This window comes from Haliotis rufescens, unplaced genomic scaffold, assembly GCF_023055435.1.
Source record: "Haliotis rufescens isolate VD_foot unplaced genomic scaffold, xgHalRufe1.0.p SCAF_5, whole genome shotgun sequence".
NCBI lineage: Eukaryota > Metazoa > Mollusca > Gastropoda > Lepetellida > Haliotidae > Haliotis > Haliotis rufescens.
Genome location: NW_025964223.1, coordinates 26,250,921 through 26,266,669, shown reverse-complemented (window position 1 = coordinate 26,266,669; position 15,749 = coordinate 26,250,921). Strand labels below are relative to the sequence as shown.

General features: G+C 36.9%; 1 protein-coding gene across 6 annotated transcripts in view; it reads left to right on the top strand.

The window, feature by feature from the left end:
• LOC124110784 (inositol 1,4,5-triphosphate receptor associated 2-like) overlaps positions 1-15,749 on the top strand; it is a 177,356-nt gene that overhangs the window by 27,342 nt on the left and 134,265 nt on the right. For all 6 annotated transcript variants that reach the window (XM_048384574.1, XM_046470217.2, XM_048384575.1 and 3 more), the window contains exons 13-17: positions 3,805-3,993; positions 5,528-5,712; positions 6,896-6,933; positions 7,467-7,621; positions 11,077-11,198. In XM_048384574.1, coding sequence (XP_048240531.1) covers positions 3,805-3,993; positions 5,528-5,712; positions 6,896-6,933; positions 7,467-7,621; positions 11,077-11,198 — 689 coding nt within the window. The remainder of the gene's footprint in view (positions 1-3,804; positions 3,994-5,527; positions 5,713-6,895; positions 6,934-7,466; positions 7,622-11,076; positions 11,199-15,749) is intronic.

Below are 15,749 nucleotides of genomic sequence, written 5' to 3'. Positions count from 1 at the left end.
CTCTAAGATTGGTCTTATTGAAGAAAATTCTCAGTGCCCTCTCATGAATGTCTAGGTCACCAAAAATCTTATTGTCATCACATTGAGCATGTGTTTTTCCTATACTGGAGTTGAAGTAATAAATCAGAGGTACTGATGACTTTGTTATTAAGGTGTCTACAGGAATAGGACCTTCTGTTTTTAAGTTTAACTGTATTGGGCGTGTGTTTTTACAAACTGGAAGTGCATATGAATTTCTTATTTAGGTAGCTAGAGTCTAGGGTTAGCGTATTGACTCATAAATCGTATTGCAATATATTGCAATACGAAGAGCTTATTGCGATACATATTCCAATATGTATTGGGGCTCATATGACACATATTTGTTCTGTTTAAATGGTACTTCTTCATCCAATAATCCAGACTTAAGATTGCCAGATTGATAGTATGGATAACAAGACCTATTACGTAATCGATATAGAATGTTGATGTAAACAGTGTGGAGCGTGTGCTGTTTACATGGATTAGATAGGAACCCAGTCCATCCAAATGCCTCAAGATAGTAGATATAATTTATATTATCATATATTAATTCTTCTGTGACTGTAGGGGTGGTAGTGCGGTGGTTTAAGGGTAGATTCTGGAAGGCCCCAGAATCTACCCGGGTATACTTTGAAGGGGGGGTATACTTTCAGACTTTACACCGGTGTAAAGTCTGAAAGTATACCCCACCTTCAAAGTATACCCGGGGAGATTCTGGGGCCTTCCAGAATCTACACCGGGGTAGATTTTGGGAGCTCCCAGAATCTACCCCCCTTTCCAAGAATCAACCCCGAGGGTATACTCTGGGAGCTCCCAGAATCTACCCCGGGGTATAATCTGGGAGCTCCCAGAATCTACCCCTGGTTATAACTATAATCTAGGAGCTCCAAGAATCTACTGCAGCCCTTACTTACTTACTTTGGAGATTTAACATGCACTTTCCGACTGATGCGTATTTCGCACACTGGCCCGGCCAGGCCATTTAAGGTTATTTGTTTGCCTGCCTTAGGGCTTGCAGTCCTCTTAGGGAGTCGGTAAGTATTAGGATTTTTTTGTGGTTTTGGGATTCTTGATTATGGAGGGCAGTCTTGATCTCTCCTGGTCAATTGCTGTAACAACATTGTCATCTCATTAAGTTTACATAAATGCCTATTCAGTACACATCTAATTAGTTTTAAAACATGCACTTCCTGTTCATTTATATTGAGAAGACAAAGGTGGGAGCACCAGTTTTTCCAAAGAGTATACATTACAATTATCTTTATATAGATGATAAATGAACATGATTGTACATGAAGTTTTCTTTTGGGGGATGCATCTCAACTCAGTCTTGATCTCTCCTGGTCAATTGCTGTAACAACATTGTAGGTAGGTAGGTCTATTCACAAAGCATATTAAAGATTATTCAATAACATAAGTGTAAGACATTTCCTCACACAATTCTCAACACCAACTTTCTAACTTACAAATTGATGATGACTACAACGAGTTAAAGTCAATGTGATTTGTAAGATATTTTTTTATTAGTTTAAACAATATTTATTTCTTCTTTGCATGTATAAAACAACATTTTGAATTTTTGGATTCGATAACAATTTATTACCGGTATTATCTACACCAGGAGAGATTTTGGGAACTCCCAGATTATATCCCCTGGGGTTAGATTCTTGGAAAGGGGGGTAGATTCTGGGATATGCATGTTTTAAAACTAATTAGATGTGTACTGAATAGGCATTTATGTAAACTTAATGAGATGACAATGTTGTTACAGCAATTGACCAGGGGAGATCAAGACTGAGTTAGATGCATCCCCCAAAAGAAAACTTCAAGTACATTCATGAAATAAAAATGTTTAAATCAAACAGGGCTGCAGTAGATTCTTGGAGCTCCTAGATTATAGCTATAACCCGGGGTAGATTCTGGGAGGAGCTCCCAGATTATACCCCGGGGTAGATTCTGGGAACTCCAAGATTATACCCCCTGGGGGTAGATTCTGGGAAAGGGGGGTAGATTCGGGGAAGTCCCCAAAATCTACCCCGGGGTACATTCTGGGAGCTCCCAGAATCTACCCGGGTATACTCTGAAGGGGGGTAGATTTTGGCACCTTACACCAGGTTCGATTCTCCCCACATGGGTACAATGTGTAAAGCCCATTTCTGGTGATATTGCTGGAATATTGCTAACAGCACTGTAAAACAATACTCATTCACTCACTCAAACCCACTCAAACCCACTCAAACTCACTCACTCACTCACTCACTCACTCACTCACTCACTCACTCACTCACTCACTCACTCACTCTGTGACTATTGGAAAATATCAATACACAAGGCTTGTATTGCGATACATGTGTGTTGCTGAGGGCCATGTTGCAATATACCGGTATACCAGTTATATCGCACACAAGAGACATTTGATTGTTTGTTTCATATTGGTTTACCATTGGGCATTTGTCTTCTCAAACCAGAAGAACTGTCATTGAACTGGAACTCTTATAACTTTCCAACAGTAATGTAGCTAGAGGCATGGAATGTTCTGTTTCAAAGGGGTACCACATTAGACAATATTAGGGATCATAGATGAACAAAGAAACTGAACAAGTGTGGACAGAGACCCCTTCAGCATAAAAACATGGGGTCATTTTATAAACGTATGGGGCCACACTCTGAGATCATAAAAAAAACGTTAGTAATCTGAAACACAGGTTGCTGATGCTAGCAATACATAGAATATTTCTTTCTCAGAGGTAACGTTATGTATTGCTGCAACAACGTCTGATGTCATATATTAGTCTCAACACCTTGTTTGAAATCACCGTCAGCATGTGTCTTCAGGGTACTCCTTCCAAATTAATACTTTAGCTATGTCATTGAATTAGATTTCACATGATTTATGCAAAGCTGACATGTCATAGTATTTCTTTCTGAGTTATGCTGTAACCACATGTAGTCACGACGCCAGGTTCATTGGAAATTTCTACCTTTCTCAGTCTGTCACTGTCAGGTGCGCCATGAAAGACTTCTGTGTTTCGCTAATGTTACCTGTGGTTGGCGATTCTGCAATACGGCAGTCATTCAAAGCAGAAACATCTTTGGCATTATCAGAAGATGGTATAGGCTGTGTTGACAACGAAAAGTAATTTAAAATAGATCTATCTCTGAACATTTTTCCGACTGTCCGCTCATGGATTTTGCTGTTTGGCCATGGTTTATTAGTTACGCTAATGAACCAATGTAAATCGTCAATGTGACTACAATATTTGCACAAATGTGTTACTCTGATTGGACCGTTTGGAACTTTCAGACAATGAAAGGCGCAGATAACAAAATGAGACGCGAAAAAGTGAAAGTTTGCGTTCAATAATTGAAACAGCTGTGCGAGATGTAAAATATTTTTGGAGACAGTCAGTGGCCCCCATAATTATTTAAAATAAACCTAGCTAAAACAAAAAAATTATTGCGGGAATCCTGAGAGGCTTCAGCAGAACTCCGGATGAATATTGGTAGATATTGGTGAGGTTAACTTTCAACTTACTGGATGAACTCCAACTGGTTCAGGATACATGTTTCTGGTGGGAAAGTTTGGGGTCAATCAGTAAAGGTTGATGAAGTCTGTTTCCGGTTTTGCATGTAAATCAAACACCTTTTTTGTTTGTACTGCTGACTGTGCTGTTAGATAACACTCACACATTCACTTTTATTTTTAATCACTTGTATCTTGCTTGAATATTAGTTGTGTGGGTTGAGGTAGAGAGCCAGTAGCTGCGCTTGGTCTATCTTCAGCTTGAAGACTCTCTGCACCTGCCCTCCCCACTTAGTGACAAGGAGCTTCAGGAGAGCATCCTGGCCCAGTCCTTCTCCTCCGGGGGCGACTCCTGGACAACAGAAGATCTCATAGACCTTGAGGTTGCTTCCTTCATGCCTTCAAATGGAGATAATGACAAGATCAAAACACTGGATGGTATAAAATTGGTAAGTCTTTGTATCACTGAAAAAATGTTCAGACATGATTCTATGAGATTTAAGCTTTATACCTGGTAATTTCCCAGCTAATGATATTCTCTTGTTCCCTCAACGTAAAGGAATGATTGATGTATAGTACAGGTGGGGAAATCAATGAGAATTTTGTTTTAATCTGTATTGCTGAAGTTCCAAACCACAGTCAATGTGAATGTCATGTTAGCTCAAGTGGTTGAAAAACAACTGAAGGAACCTGAGTTCTAAGACGATGCATCTCACTGTGCAGAATTCCGTTCCTCAGTGGTGCCAAGATCCACTGGTCACTGGTTAGAACTCCTGAAAATGATCTTTGCTCTGTCAGCACCAAACCCATGCTCACAAGATTAAATAAAGTAATAAATGTCTTTTTTTATGTACTGAACTTTCCTTCGAGAATGAGGGGCCAGATGGCCCAAATGGTCTCAGGGGTTGCATCCCCCTTTTGCATCCATTCTGTATTTTGTTGTTGACTCTGTTTCTACCCTTAAATGTTGATTCACCTTTTAATGATTAAATCTAGTGATAAAGCATGGCACATGGGCATTTGTTCATGTACCTACAGGTATATGCAGTCCTGCCACTTAAAGAACTTATCTATGTGCAGTTTAGTATGTTATGAGTGAGTAGTGGTCTTGAACACTTGTCTGATATATTTTAGTTTTTAGCTCCTTAATCTGGTGATTTCACATAACAATATTAATCATGTCATCTTCCCGAGGCAAGGGAGTTAACTGACTATAAAAGTCCAGTTACCGCCTGCCAAACTAGGCTGGAATTATGGAGTTATATTTTGGCTGGACAAATGAGTCTATGCACAGTCAAATCTAACTCGCATAACGAAATCAAACATCCGGTTTGTAAACTTCCATGCAGCTTTTTGGCGATTGCAAGATAAGAAAAGAATGTATACCGTCAACTTAGTGTCAACAGATATTTTACAAATCTTTTCATGTTTTTAATCAAGATGCTCATGTCATTTGATGCACTTCACGAAGTGAGACCTGTTTTATTACAATATAGATCTTGATTGTCTTCCTCACTGGGCACCGTCATTTTGTTTGATTGGTTAATAGGAGGGACATAACTCGTAATAGCCACTGGTGGTGCTACGATTGAACCAAGAAATTCCGGCTAATTCGGCAAGGGTGGAAACTGGAATTTTACAGTCAGTTAATTTTCTTGCCTAGGGAAGTTGGAAGCATGTGTGAGAGAAGTAAACAGTAGATTTTGACAGCCATGCAATGCTATAGCATATGTGATCAAATAATCCAAAAGGTTGTAATGTTCGTATATAAATTCTGAACCTGATACATGTTTACTTATTGAGTGTGTAACAGATCAAGGAATACCAGTTAAGACCAATCCTGTGGGAATTGTGAATCACGATGAAGATGTCTATCAAAATGATTGAGCATGTTCTCTACTCCAGATCATATGAGACTGCCATTCATAGTTTTATATCATAATGATGAATTATGTTATTCAGTAATTCAAAAATTGACTCCAGGTTAAGAAATTCAAGGAACAGCAGGATTCATTTACACAGCAAATCGATGAAGTGATCAGTGCGGTGGATGCAAACCCAGACAGGGGAAGCTACTCTAGACGGCTCTTTACTGACAGTGATGGTGAGGAGGAAGCGATTTCCTCCAATGGAATATCAAATGAAGAAAATCTCCATTCAGAGAGAAGGTATATGATGCATTGTAATACACAGACATCAGCATAGAAGCAAAAACAATACTGTATATGTTTTCAACATGCTAATTTTCAGAAAAACCTGGATGGGTAAACAAGCTCCACATGATTATATTAATGCTGCTCCAGCAACTAAACAATTACAGAATGCAAATTGGCCCCCAAAAAATATATGCAGAAACATCAGTTGGCGTATTATTGCTAAAAACCTAGTTTGCTATGTCTGTAATTAAAGTTAAAACAGATACAATATCCATAAAAGATAGTTCTAGAGTTTGCAGCCAGCTTCCTAATTATATGGCATTAAGCTATTTCTAGTTTGCTTGTTTTAATGATGAAGTTATGAAGAATTAATGAAGTGCATTTTCAGTTTGGTATCAGCGGGAACAGTCAGATCTGACTGAGAAAATTCTGTTGAATTTATTTTCATTTTATGGCCTGTGGAAAGTAGGAAGTGGGAAGCTCAGTTTGTTACAATTCTTTTAGAAGTCATAGGTTAACATGATGTTCTGCATTGAACCTTCTCATCATGTTTATATGAGGCCTCTGGGAAAACGTGTGGCAAAATGTGATTCAATATGCTCCATTGCTCAAAGGTTTACATGTGAGGCAGAAAATGCACTAACTGGAAGTCCACATGCAGGATATTATGGTCATTTAAAAAAAATATGTGTCTTTTATTTCAAACAAGCAATGAAAAACATTGATGAAGCTGTTTTCATGTGCACCAGTTTTCCTGATGAAGCGATGGGAGGTGATATATGGATTTGAAAATGTGGTTGTGGTTAGCATGTGCATATGCACATTCACAACAGTAAAGGTCTAGTTATTGCTTTGTCATTTTTTAAAGAGACTCAGAGTATCATTAATAATAATAATAAGATACATATATAATGAATAGTAAAATATAATATGTATAGGTTGTTGCACTCGGGGAATTTTGAATAATTTTGCAGTGTCAGGAAATTTGTATAGCTTGAGGATCAAATTTTCAGCCATGATTTAAATAAAAGCCTCCATCAGGAAATTTTGCAATTTGAGCTAAAGTTTGGAATATGTTTAAGAGAAGAAGTGTCAAGGAATGTATTGCACTGTACATTATTGGAAATTGGAAGGCTATATTGTTTACTTGTGTATGTTTTATGCTTTAATAGGTTTCATTATGCTGTTGTTTCAGGTACCAAAGGTTGATACTCGTTTTACAGAAGCTAAAAGGTAATTTGGCATATTTGAAAACATTCACAATACAATGTCATGTTCTGCAGAAACAAAAAGGTGTCATCCTGATTTTTTATATCAAACATTAGATATGCAGATCTTACTTTACATGAGAAAAATGCTACTGCTAAGTTGACTTGGGAAGTAGTATAGAATCATATGACTGAAGAGTGAGTATAGGTTTATGCCACTTTATGCCACTAATTTCAAACATAGTATTTCGTCCTTAGTCTTTATTAAGTTGCTATGGAAAAGATAAAATAATCTGCTTTTTATATAATTTTCCTTAAAACAGAAACTTAAGACCCATCTGTCTAGTGTGAATGTCTATGGTAACCAACATTGAAGATTGGATGGCCACAATGACCAGGCTCTGTGTCAGTAACCCTGATGTAGGGCGTATTCTTACCCCGACTACTGGTCACACTTTTCTCACACTAATGATGCTGCAGGCATCATATCACTTTTCTATTTGTGTCTGTGACTTAAAACACTATTCACTTCACTAATAGGTCACTTTTTTTGTAAAGGTGAAAATGAGCGTCTAATACGGCTCCATGACGAGGCAGTGGAGAGTGTATCCAACTGGGAGATGACCGTGGACAGCACGCTGGACAACAGGCTGACTGTGCTGCGAGATGTTTTGTTGGAGGAGAGGGCTCTAAAAAAACAGCATCAGCGTGAGGTGAGTAGATGCATTTGGGTGGGTGCAGGGGCAAGGGGAGCACAAGGCTCATGTTGCAGGTTATCTTGTATTACATGGTTTGCAGATCCACCAATTAAAATATCTTAAATGAGGAAAATAATAATGTGAGAAGAGTCTTCCAACAGAGTTTGAAGATAAATACTGCAATAAATAGACTTCATTTAGGTCAATAAGGAATTGTAAGTAACTCTTGGACATAGTTGTTTTTTCTTGTCTTTATTTAACCCAACTGACAATGTTTACATATGTTTCTTTATATGCATCATTGTTTTCTAAATCTCATTTTTACTTGGACCACTGAATAAAAACCTGGAAGCCAAATGATCTAGTAAAAGAACTAAGCCTATATGTCTGTGAGCCAGTGACTTTGCTGGAGATAAATGGCATATAGAACATTCCAATCCATTTTCTTTATTTTCTTATGTGACACATCTTCAGTATAATAACTCCCTGTGAGGATTCTAGGGCAGAATAGGTCACCATTTTCCCATGCTTGTTGTAAGAGTTGACTAAATGTGGTTACTATTATGACTTGCCTGATTGTGTATCTTGTACCGCAAAACCAAAAGGCATATCACTGCTCATGACATCAACCATAGGTTTGCCTGGTCATCGCCACATAGAAAATGTAACATAACATGTATTCCTGAATGCTGTATAGTAATTAACCAACTATTATTCAATGAAGCATTTGATTTTCAGTTGATTTTACAATAAATAATCAGTCTTGAAAGTTTTAGAAATTCCGATCTCTAGCTGTAAATATGAAAAGTATGGATGAGATATGGCGCCATATATAGCAGGTATTTTGCTGTAATTATTCTGGAAATAATGGAAGTCTGCTGTGTAAAGTTATTATATGATATGATCCTTTAGGATTCATGTTCAAATGTTCATGTTTTTAAATCATGTCACTGTTATGTGCCTGTCACCTTGTTTCAATTAGGAAGGATGTAAACTACTTTCAATAGATTTAGTCAAGTCACATTGGACATGTTAAGATCCTATCATTTCTTGTTAATATAACACCAATTACAAGAGAACTTTGGAATGTCTTTGTAATGTTGGGTCCAGAAAGCAAAGTAAAACATGGTTTTGTAAACAAGTTGAGTTGTTGAAGCATATAGAATAATAGGGCAGTCAGTTGGCATTGGGCATGTTGGGTATCAATTCAGATTTCATCATTCATTTGTTCGGTCAGTGGGTGGGTCGGTCATTCATTTATTTTTATATCACATTGCATGTATCTCCACAATCACTCATGAACACCTCCACATGATCTTTGGTCTAGGGAAACTATTCAATCAGAAAATGCTATCTATTGTCAAAATGACATCAATCATTACCATTATTCTTTGAAATAGTATGATCCATGAAGATATCACTAGGCTCTGTCCAGATCTATCCAGCATCATAATCAGATATTTCTTCTTTTATTTCTTTTACTGTATAACTTTGAGTCTTGATATGGTAAAAAATATAGATGAAGCCGTTAATCGTATTGATTTTTTTTATGGTAAATGTTTTTATTGTTAAAAAATCATCCTGAAATGTTACATTGCACATTTGAGCAGAAGGTTACTTTGATCATCAGCTTGTACCCACACTGTAAGAGGGATGTTTGGTTGAAATATGTGCCCTCCATGCGATATTGATGTTTGAATTATTCATCATTCAAACATATCAGTCTTCATGAAAAAGATTCAGTCTTCTCCCAAACCACAGAATCAATATGGTTTGACCCTAGCATGCACAATCTTATTAATGGTCTTTGCTAAAAAAAGACAAAGATTTATTTCAATCCAATTTTCTGCCCACAGATGATTCTTTGAACTAATCCTGAAAGCAGTATCCTGAAACCGTTTTTTAAGACTTCTTTGGGCCATTGTACAATTTAGAAAATTGAAAACATTAAAGGCATTCTTTTCATTCGGAGTGAATAGCATTCACTCTTCCAAACATTATCTTTTACAATGTAGAATACAAAAAGTCTCTATTATAGCAAGACTATATTGTGGACCTTTACCCACAAGCAAACTAACCATCTCTGTGGTGTAGTGGACAGAGCATCTGACAGGAGAATGGAATGTCGGCGGTTCATGTCCCTGGCCAGGTTACCAAAAGACATTAAAAGATGGTTCTTGCAGTAAAACAGTCTTGAGTGTGATATTAAACCCTATTTCACCTCACTAGCAAACTAGCGTTTCCTGTTCTTCTCTATCTCAAAGACATGTTAAAGTAATGCTTATAACCTGTTTCCTTGTTTGATAATGAACGATTTTGTTATGACCAAACTATTTTACACTATTAATTTAGGATATACTTCAGACATAAATGGACATACTAATAGTTTCTGTCCAAAATGGTGTGGTGTTAAAAAAATGATCTATCATTATTGCCTTATTGATCACAATTGTCATTCAGATTAGATGCTGGAAGGAATTTCATCTGAAAGAAACCTTATTGACTCCATCTGATGAACAGGTCATTTCTGTTACCGCTTGCAATTGAAACATGAAAGAGTTTCTTTCAGTCTGCAGCAGTGGCATTTAATTCATCAGATGAAGCTCTCTAGTTCTGTGTCACCTACATCTACTTTGTGCCGGAACATTTATCAAATGTATGTCATTGGTAGTAGTTCTTACCTTACAATGTCCAACACCGATATTAAACAATAAGTATTTTGAAAAGTTGCTATGTATAATAACTTTGTTGACATATTGTAGAAAAACTTCATGATAGAAAAAATAGTGTTTTCATTTTACTAATTTTGTGAGATTCCTGCAAGTTTTTATGTGAAAGGACTTCGTATTGATGTCGTTTAAGCCTTATTTAGCCTAGATGGAATTAAAAATTGAATCTTCTGTAATAGTTTACCAAAAGAGTCAACATTTTTTCATTTTGTCATAAGGCTGTTTTGCTGTGTAATATCACAAGCCACTAGCAATACATATGGACTTGTCACCAAAGCTTCACAATCATGTGTATTTTAGTGGCATAATGGTATGCCACAGATTAATTGTATTGTGAAAGTGCATATATGCATTCAGAGGAAGATAAATCATTCACTTCTGTAAAACATAGATAATGAAAGGTTATTACAACATGGAGAACTTTTAAGAGAATTTGAGGATTTAAGGTCAGCATTTTTAAAGAGCTAAGTGTGAATAAGTTAATTAAGTTTCAGGAACCAAATATTGACTTCCTCTGCAGCATACCTCCTGTCAACTGTTTCCTTGTAGAACAAAAACAAAATGTGTGGAGCATTTTTAAGTAATGAAGATGGAATTTACAGTCAAAACATACCCTTTGTTATGAGAAAATGATGTTTTACATCCGTTCAAGAGCATTGGTATTCTCCAAAGTGTGTGAGGAACAACCGCTCTGCCCATGCCTGCTGCTGTCAAGACAGACTTTCTTCTATACCTGATTAGGTTCAGTCCCTGAGGAGCGTGGTAAATGAGACTAAAAGACAATTAAAAGACAAGGAAGAGCTGACACAGCAACTTCAGCAACAGGAAGCAGACCTGGAGGCACAGATGACCCTGCTGAAAAAGTAAGTCGCTTGTTTTTTTCATTTATTTAATATATTTCTTGTATGGTTTCTATTCTTGGTGCCTTATTGGTATCTGCCAGTCATTTGAAATTGAGGGATAAAGTATTGTGTCATAATTGTTGATTCCTAGGCATGAAAACTTTGCCGTTACTTGTGGATTGTACAGGAAAGCTGGAAAGAGGATTGGATGGCAGTCATGGCACCCAAGTGGGGACATACATTGATGGATGCTGAAATCAATACTACATCTAGACTCACTCAGGTAGTGATTGATTTCAGTGCTGTCATCCTTGAAGCATCCAACTGTAGTCATAAATGTAGCCTCTGCAGGTGTGGTTTCCTTAATCTTTCCTCTCTTATCTAGTTTACATTTATGCTAAATAGCTCGAGGTTCACCCCTTTACAGTGTATTGTGGTCCATTAGCAGGGACATATTTCTTCAGCATTCACCAAACTTATGATAACTTGTGGGAAAACAAAATGGCCCAACACATAAAGAAATTTCCATTTGCTCAAATGCAAAGGACCTTTTCACTTCAAACTTGAGGCAGATTGGTATGGGTAAGGGCTTATATCCTTCATGCATGGCAAAGCTGCTGTATGTTTGGAAGTAAAATTAAAGCCACTTTGTTCAAATTCTTCAATGTTTAAAGAAAAAAAGGTTTTCCTGTTGAGAATTCAACAAATTTATTATGTATTTTTCATTCTGGATTCACGTTTTGAAAGTCAATTATCTTAGTTATGATACTTCGTTATCCCCTAGTCCCCAAAAACGAAGATGTAGTACTTTTAAGAGCTGATAATGGTATATTGGAATTGTTTGATGCAAGTCGCTTATGTGTATTTTTAAACTCGAAGAATCTCCACTTCCTCATGCGGGGTGGATCTTTGGATCTTTGACGTTTTCAAAGATAGTGTTTATAATCTAGGAGGGCACTTACTCTTATAATATCACTCACTCACTCACTCACTCACTCACTCACTCACTCACTCACTCACTCACTCAGCTAGGATACATCTACTGAAGACTTTGCAGCCAATTTCAGAAAACACAATCAATCTCTTCTATATCTCATTGCTATGAAGCAGATCTTTCTGTTTGTTGCTTGTAAATTTAGCCACTAGGTGTTTCTATGCTTCCTCTCTGCGCCATGGCATCCCAGTATCCTGACATCATTACGTACTCACATCTCTGAAGACATACATTGCCATGTCTAGATACAAAGGTCAGCCCCTATTAAATGGACATGATACTGCTTCTGTTTCTTTGAACATGCACTATACCGGCCTATTTCCTGCTATCTGTCTCAATCAGAGCACTTGTCATGGGATATTGACAGGAGAGGACTTTATACACAGCTCCACTTCTTGGCAGAGGAAGATTGTGTGTCGTCAGTGGTGGTTCAACAAGAAGTTTCAGCAGTTCTTGTTTTTGCATAAAATACTGGCAGGAACCATCTCTGCCAACATGTTTAATTAAATTCTCACCTCACATTTTGAATCAGAAAACTGGTCTTAGAGTCAAGCAAGCATACCATTGAGAAAAAAGATGTTGATCGGAAAGCAAGTCTTTGTCGATCCCAATCAGGAAGCAAGTTCAAATATCATTTCAGCTTTTATGATGCCAAGGTGTATTTTGGGGAATTTTCACAACGTGGTACAACACTTTTTTGGCTGAAAACATGATAATAATGACTTAGACACCAAAGAACTTGAAACTTCTCGATGGGTTTAGTTGATGGGTTCAGTCAACACATACCAGGAATCATCATGGCATGTGTTATCAAAAGGTTCCATGACATAACTTTCTGCTTATGTTACTTAGAGTTGTTTTACCTTGAGATGACGTAATTTGCTTGTCTGACCTTCAATGATGTAGACTGAGCATCCATCAGAAAATGATTAACAGCAGAAATGTATGATGGGGCATATCCAAACATCAGTATTTAAAATATGAATACTATAACTTGTAGCAGGATCACTTGGGGTACATGGGGTTTTATGCATCCTGCGTTAGGTAGAGGCGAGTGGTATAAAACCTAACGAGTGACGCATAAAACCCCATGTACCCTGAGTGATCCTGCTACAACAAATTGATCTTACCGACATGTTTTAGTATGACAGTGTAAAATGATTCAAATAAATTCCAAATTGATAGAAAACAGCTGAGATTAGCTTGTGCTTTGTCACGTGACGTTAATTGGCTCGGAAAGAGTGTGAGGCTTTTTGCTTTGAAGCAGGATATAAAGGATTTCTTCTGTCTGTCAGAAAAGCATGTGCAGCCTGTAGTGCTCGTGGCGGGGTATAAGAGATTTATATCCCTGCTGTGCAATTTATAACCTCCAAGGCGCGTTACACAGTATTTTATCAGGATCACACGGACCACTTTGTCTGTGCAAAATCTATCAGTCCATATTTCATAATTGGCAGCTAGTTAACCACAAACAAGGAAACAATCATTCTCCTGTAATACATGGCTTTATTTAATGTTTTCCTTGAGGAAATAATGAGCAGCATCCATAACCATTCTCTATTACACACTGTGCAAACAGAACGCTAGATACCTGAGGAATAGAACCCTTTGAACTGGATCCTGAACTCTCTGGTACTGTCAGTGATAATCACACTTTGAAAAGCTACAGGAACACAATGAATTGCAGGAATAATTCTGTGCCGTTGCTTCAATAACCTCACTGAAATTGAAATGCATATTCATGTTGTTGGCAGGAATTCGCATTTAAGAATTATCTTGACTAAATATTTAAAACGACAATACATTTTGCATCTGCCATGTAAAGGGGTCAAAGGAAATGTCCTTGTCGAACTGCTAGTTAACTGGACTCAGCTAAATCAACTTGATTGTTATTTCTGTTTGAAGGTATGTTGTATCCTTATTATTCATGTTTTATTTATGCTTGATTTTTATGTTAAATATAACCCAAACAAGAGTGAGGGGAATACAACCTTTAATCCACCAACAGAGCAACTAGGCACATCACCTATACATAAATGTATACCCACACAGGTAACAAGTCAAGCATGATAGAAAACCTGTTTTTTCTGTTGAAGGTATGTGTCATGGATTATTCATGTTTCCTTCATGCTTGATTTTTATAGACATTCGGTATTTAAATTGTAAATGTACAGTTGATTCTAGATAAGTATGGGTAGTACAGCAAACCATCTGGTATGACAATGATTTGCCAAATATATTTTGAATCTACTTGCTTGACCATGTCCTGGAGAATATTATTATCATTAGATTTTGTATGTGTATATAGATTTATGTTCACTAATCTTACTTCAAATTAAATTTCATTAGACCCAAGCTATAGACTGGTCACTAAAGTTGCTAAGTCAGTTTTAACCTTGAAGCAGTGAGAATTAATAGATAAATGAATACTAAATGAATAGAAGGATTTTAAGGTCCTGTTATATCAAGCATTGACTGCTTTGAAAAATCTAGTGAGAATAGAAAGACGAGTAAGTGATGCAATACATTGTTTTGGTTTTCAATAATACACTCATGGAGGGTATAGGTATATGTACGAGTATTATTTTGGTTCTGTTTTTTTATATATTGTTTTAGACTGAGTGGCCGAATAAAACTGGATGACACCTCCTGACCCATCAAAGCTACAAAGGAGAGCAATTAGATGACCCTGTGTCTATGTAATTTCCTGGTTCTTATGCTAACAGAAAAGCTGGTTGGATTAGCTGTAATCAGTTGTCAATTTTGGCATCCTTAACTTATGCATGGAACACTCCATACTGCAGGCAGGCTGACCACAGTCTTTCTCTCGAGGCAGACATTGTTATGGAAAACAAATTGGGTTATGGACTCCCCTTCCTAAATAGTCTCTGTACTTTACAAATTCTGTGCTCAGACATAACAAAATCATATATATTGACAAAATTATGCATCTTTAATATCAACACAGATCAAAATAATCTTTTTTAACGGTGTTCTGACTAACTTGTCTGGCTGGATGACATGAGCAATTAATCAGTTATGTAACTTGATATTGATCTATTTGAAAATAATATGACTCCTTTGATCAGTGTGATCAGAAAATTCCAATTCCCATAATTCTTTTATTTGCAGATGTTTATTTGTTAATAAATAAATTATCACACCAATTTTTACATTTTTGTGTGTGAATAGATTCTTCTTGAGTATATATTTGAATGTTTTTCATTGCAAAAGTGCAAAAAGAAAGAACAGAAAAATGTGAAAACTGCTACAAATATGACTGCTGTGATTGCATTGAGGTGAAAAATGGAACATGCCATGCGTAACTGTTTCCGTCAAATTTAACTTCCCACAGCCAGATGAAAGTAGCATGTGTAGAGAGCAACAACCGCTGACCTAGATGTGATCAATACGAGGAAATTGAAATCACCGAGACTTCAGAATCAGTTGCAGAAATCAATAACTCGCGAGAAGGGTTCAACCTCTCCACAACTTTTTAGATATGGCACATTTTTCAAATGAGGGAAGCAATAGTTTTATGTTATTTAGTCAGACATGCATAACAGGAACTGAGCATT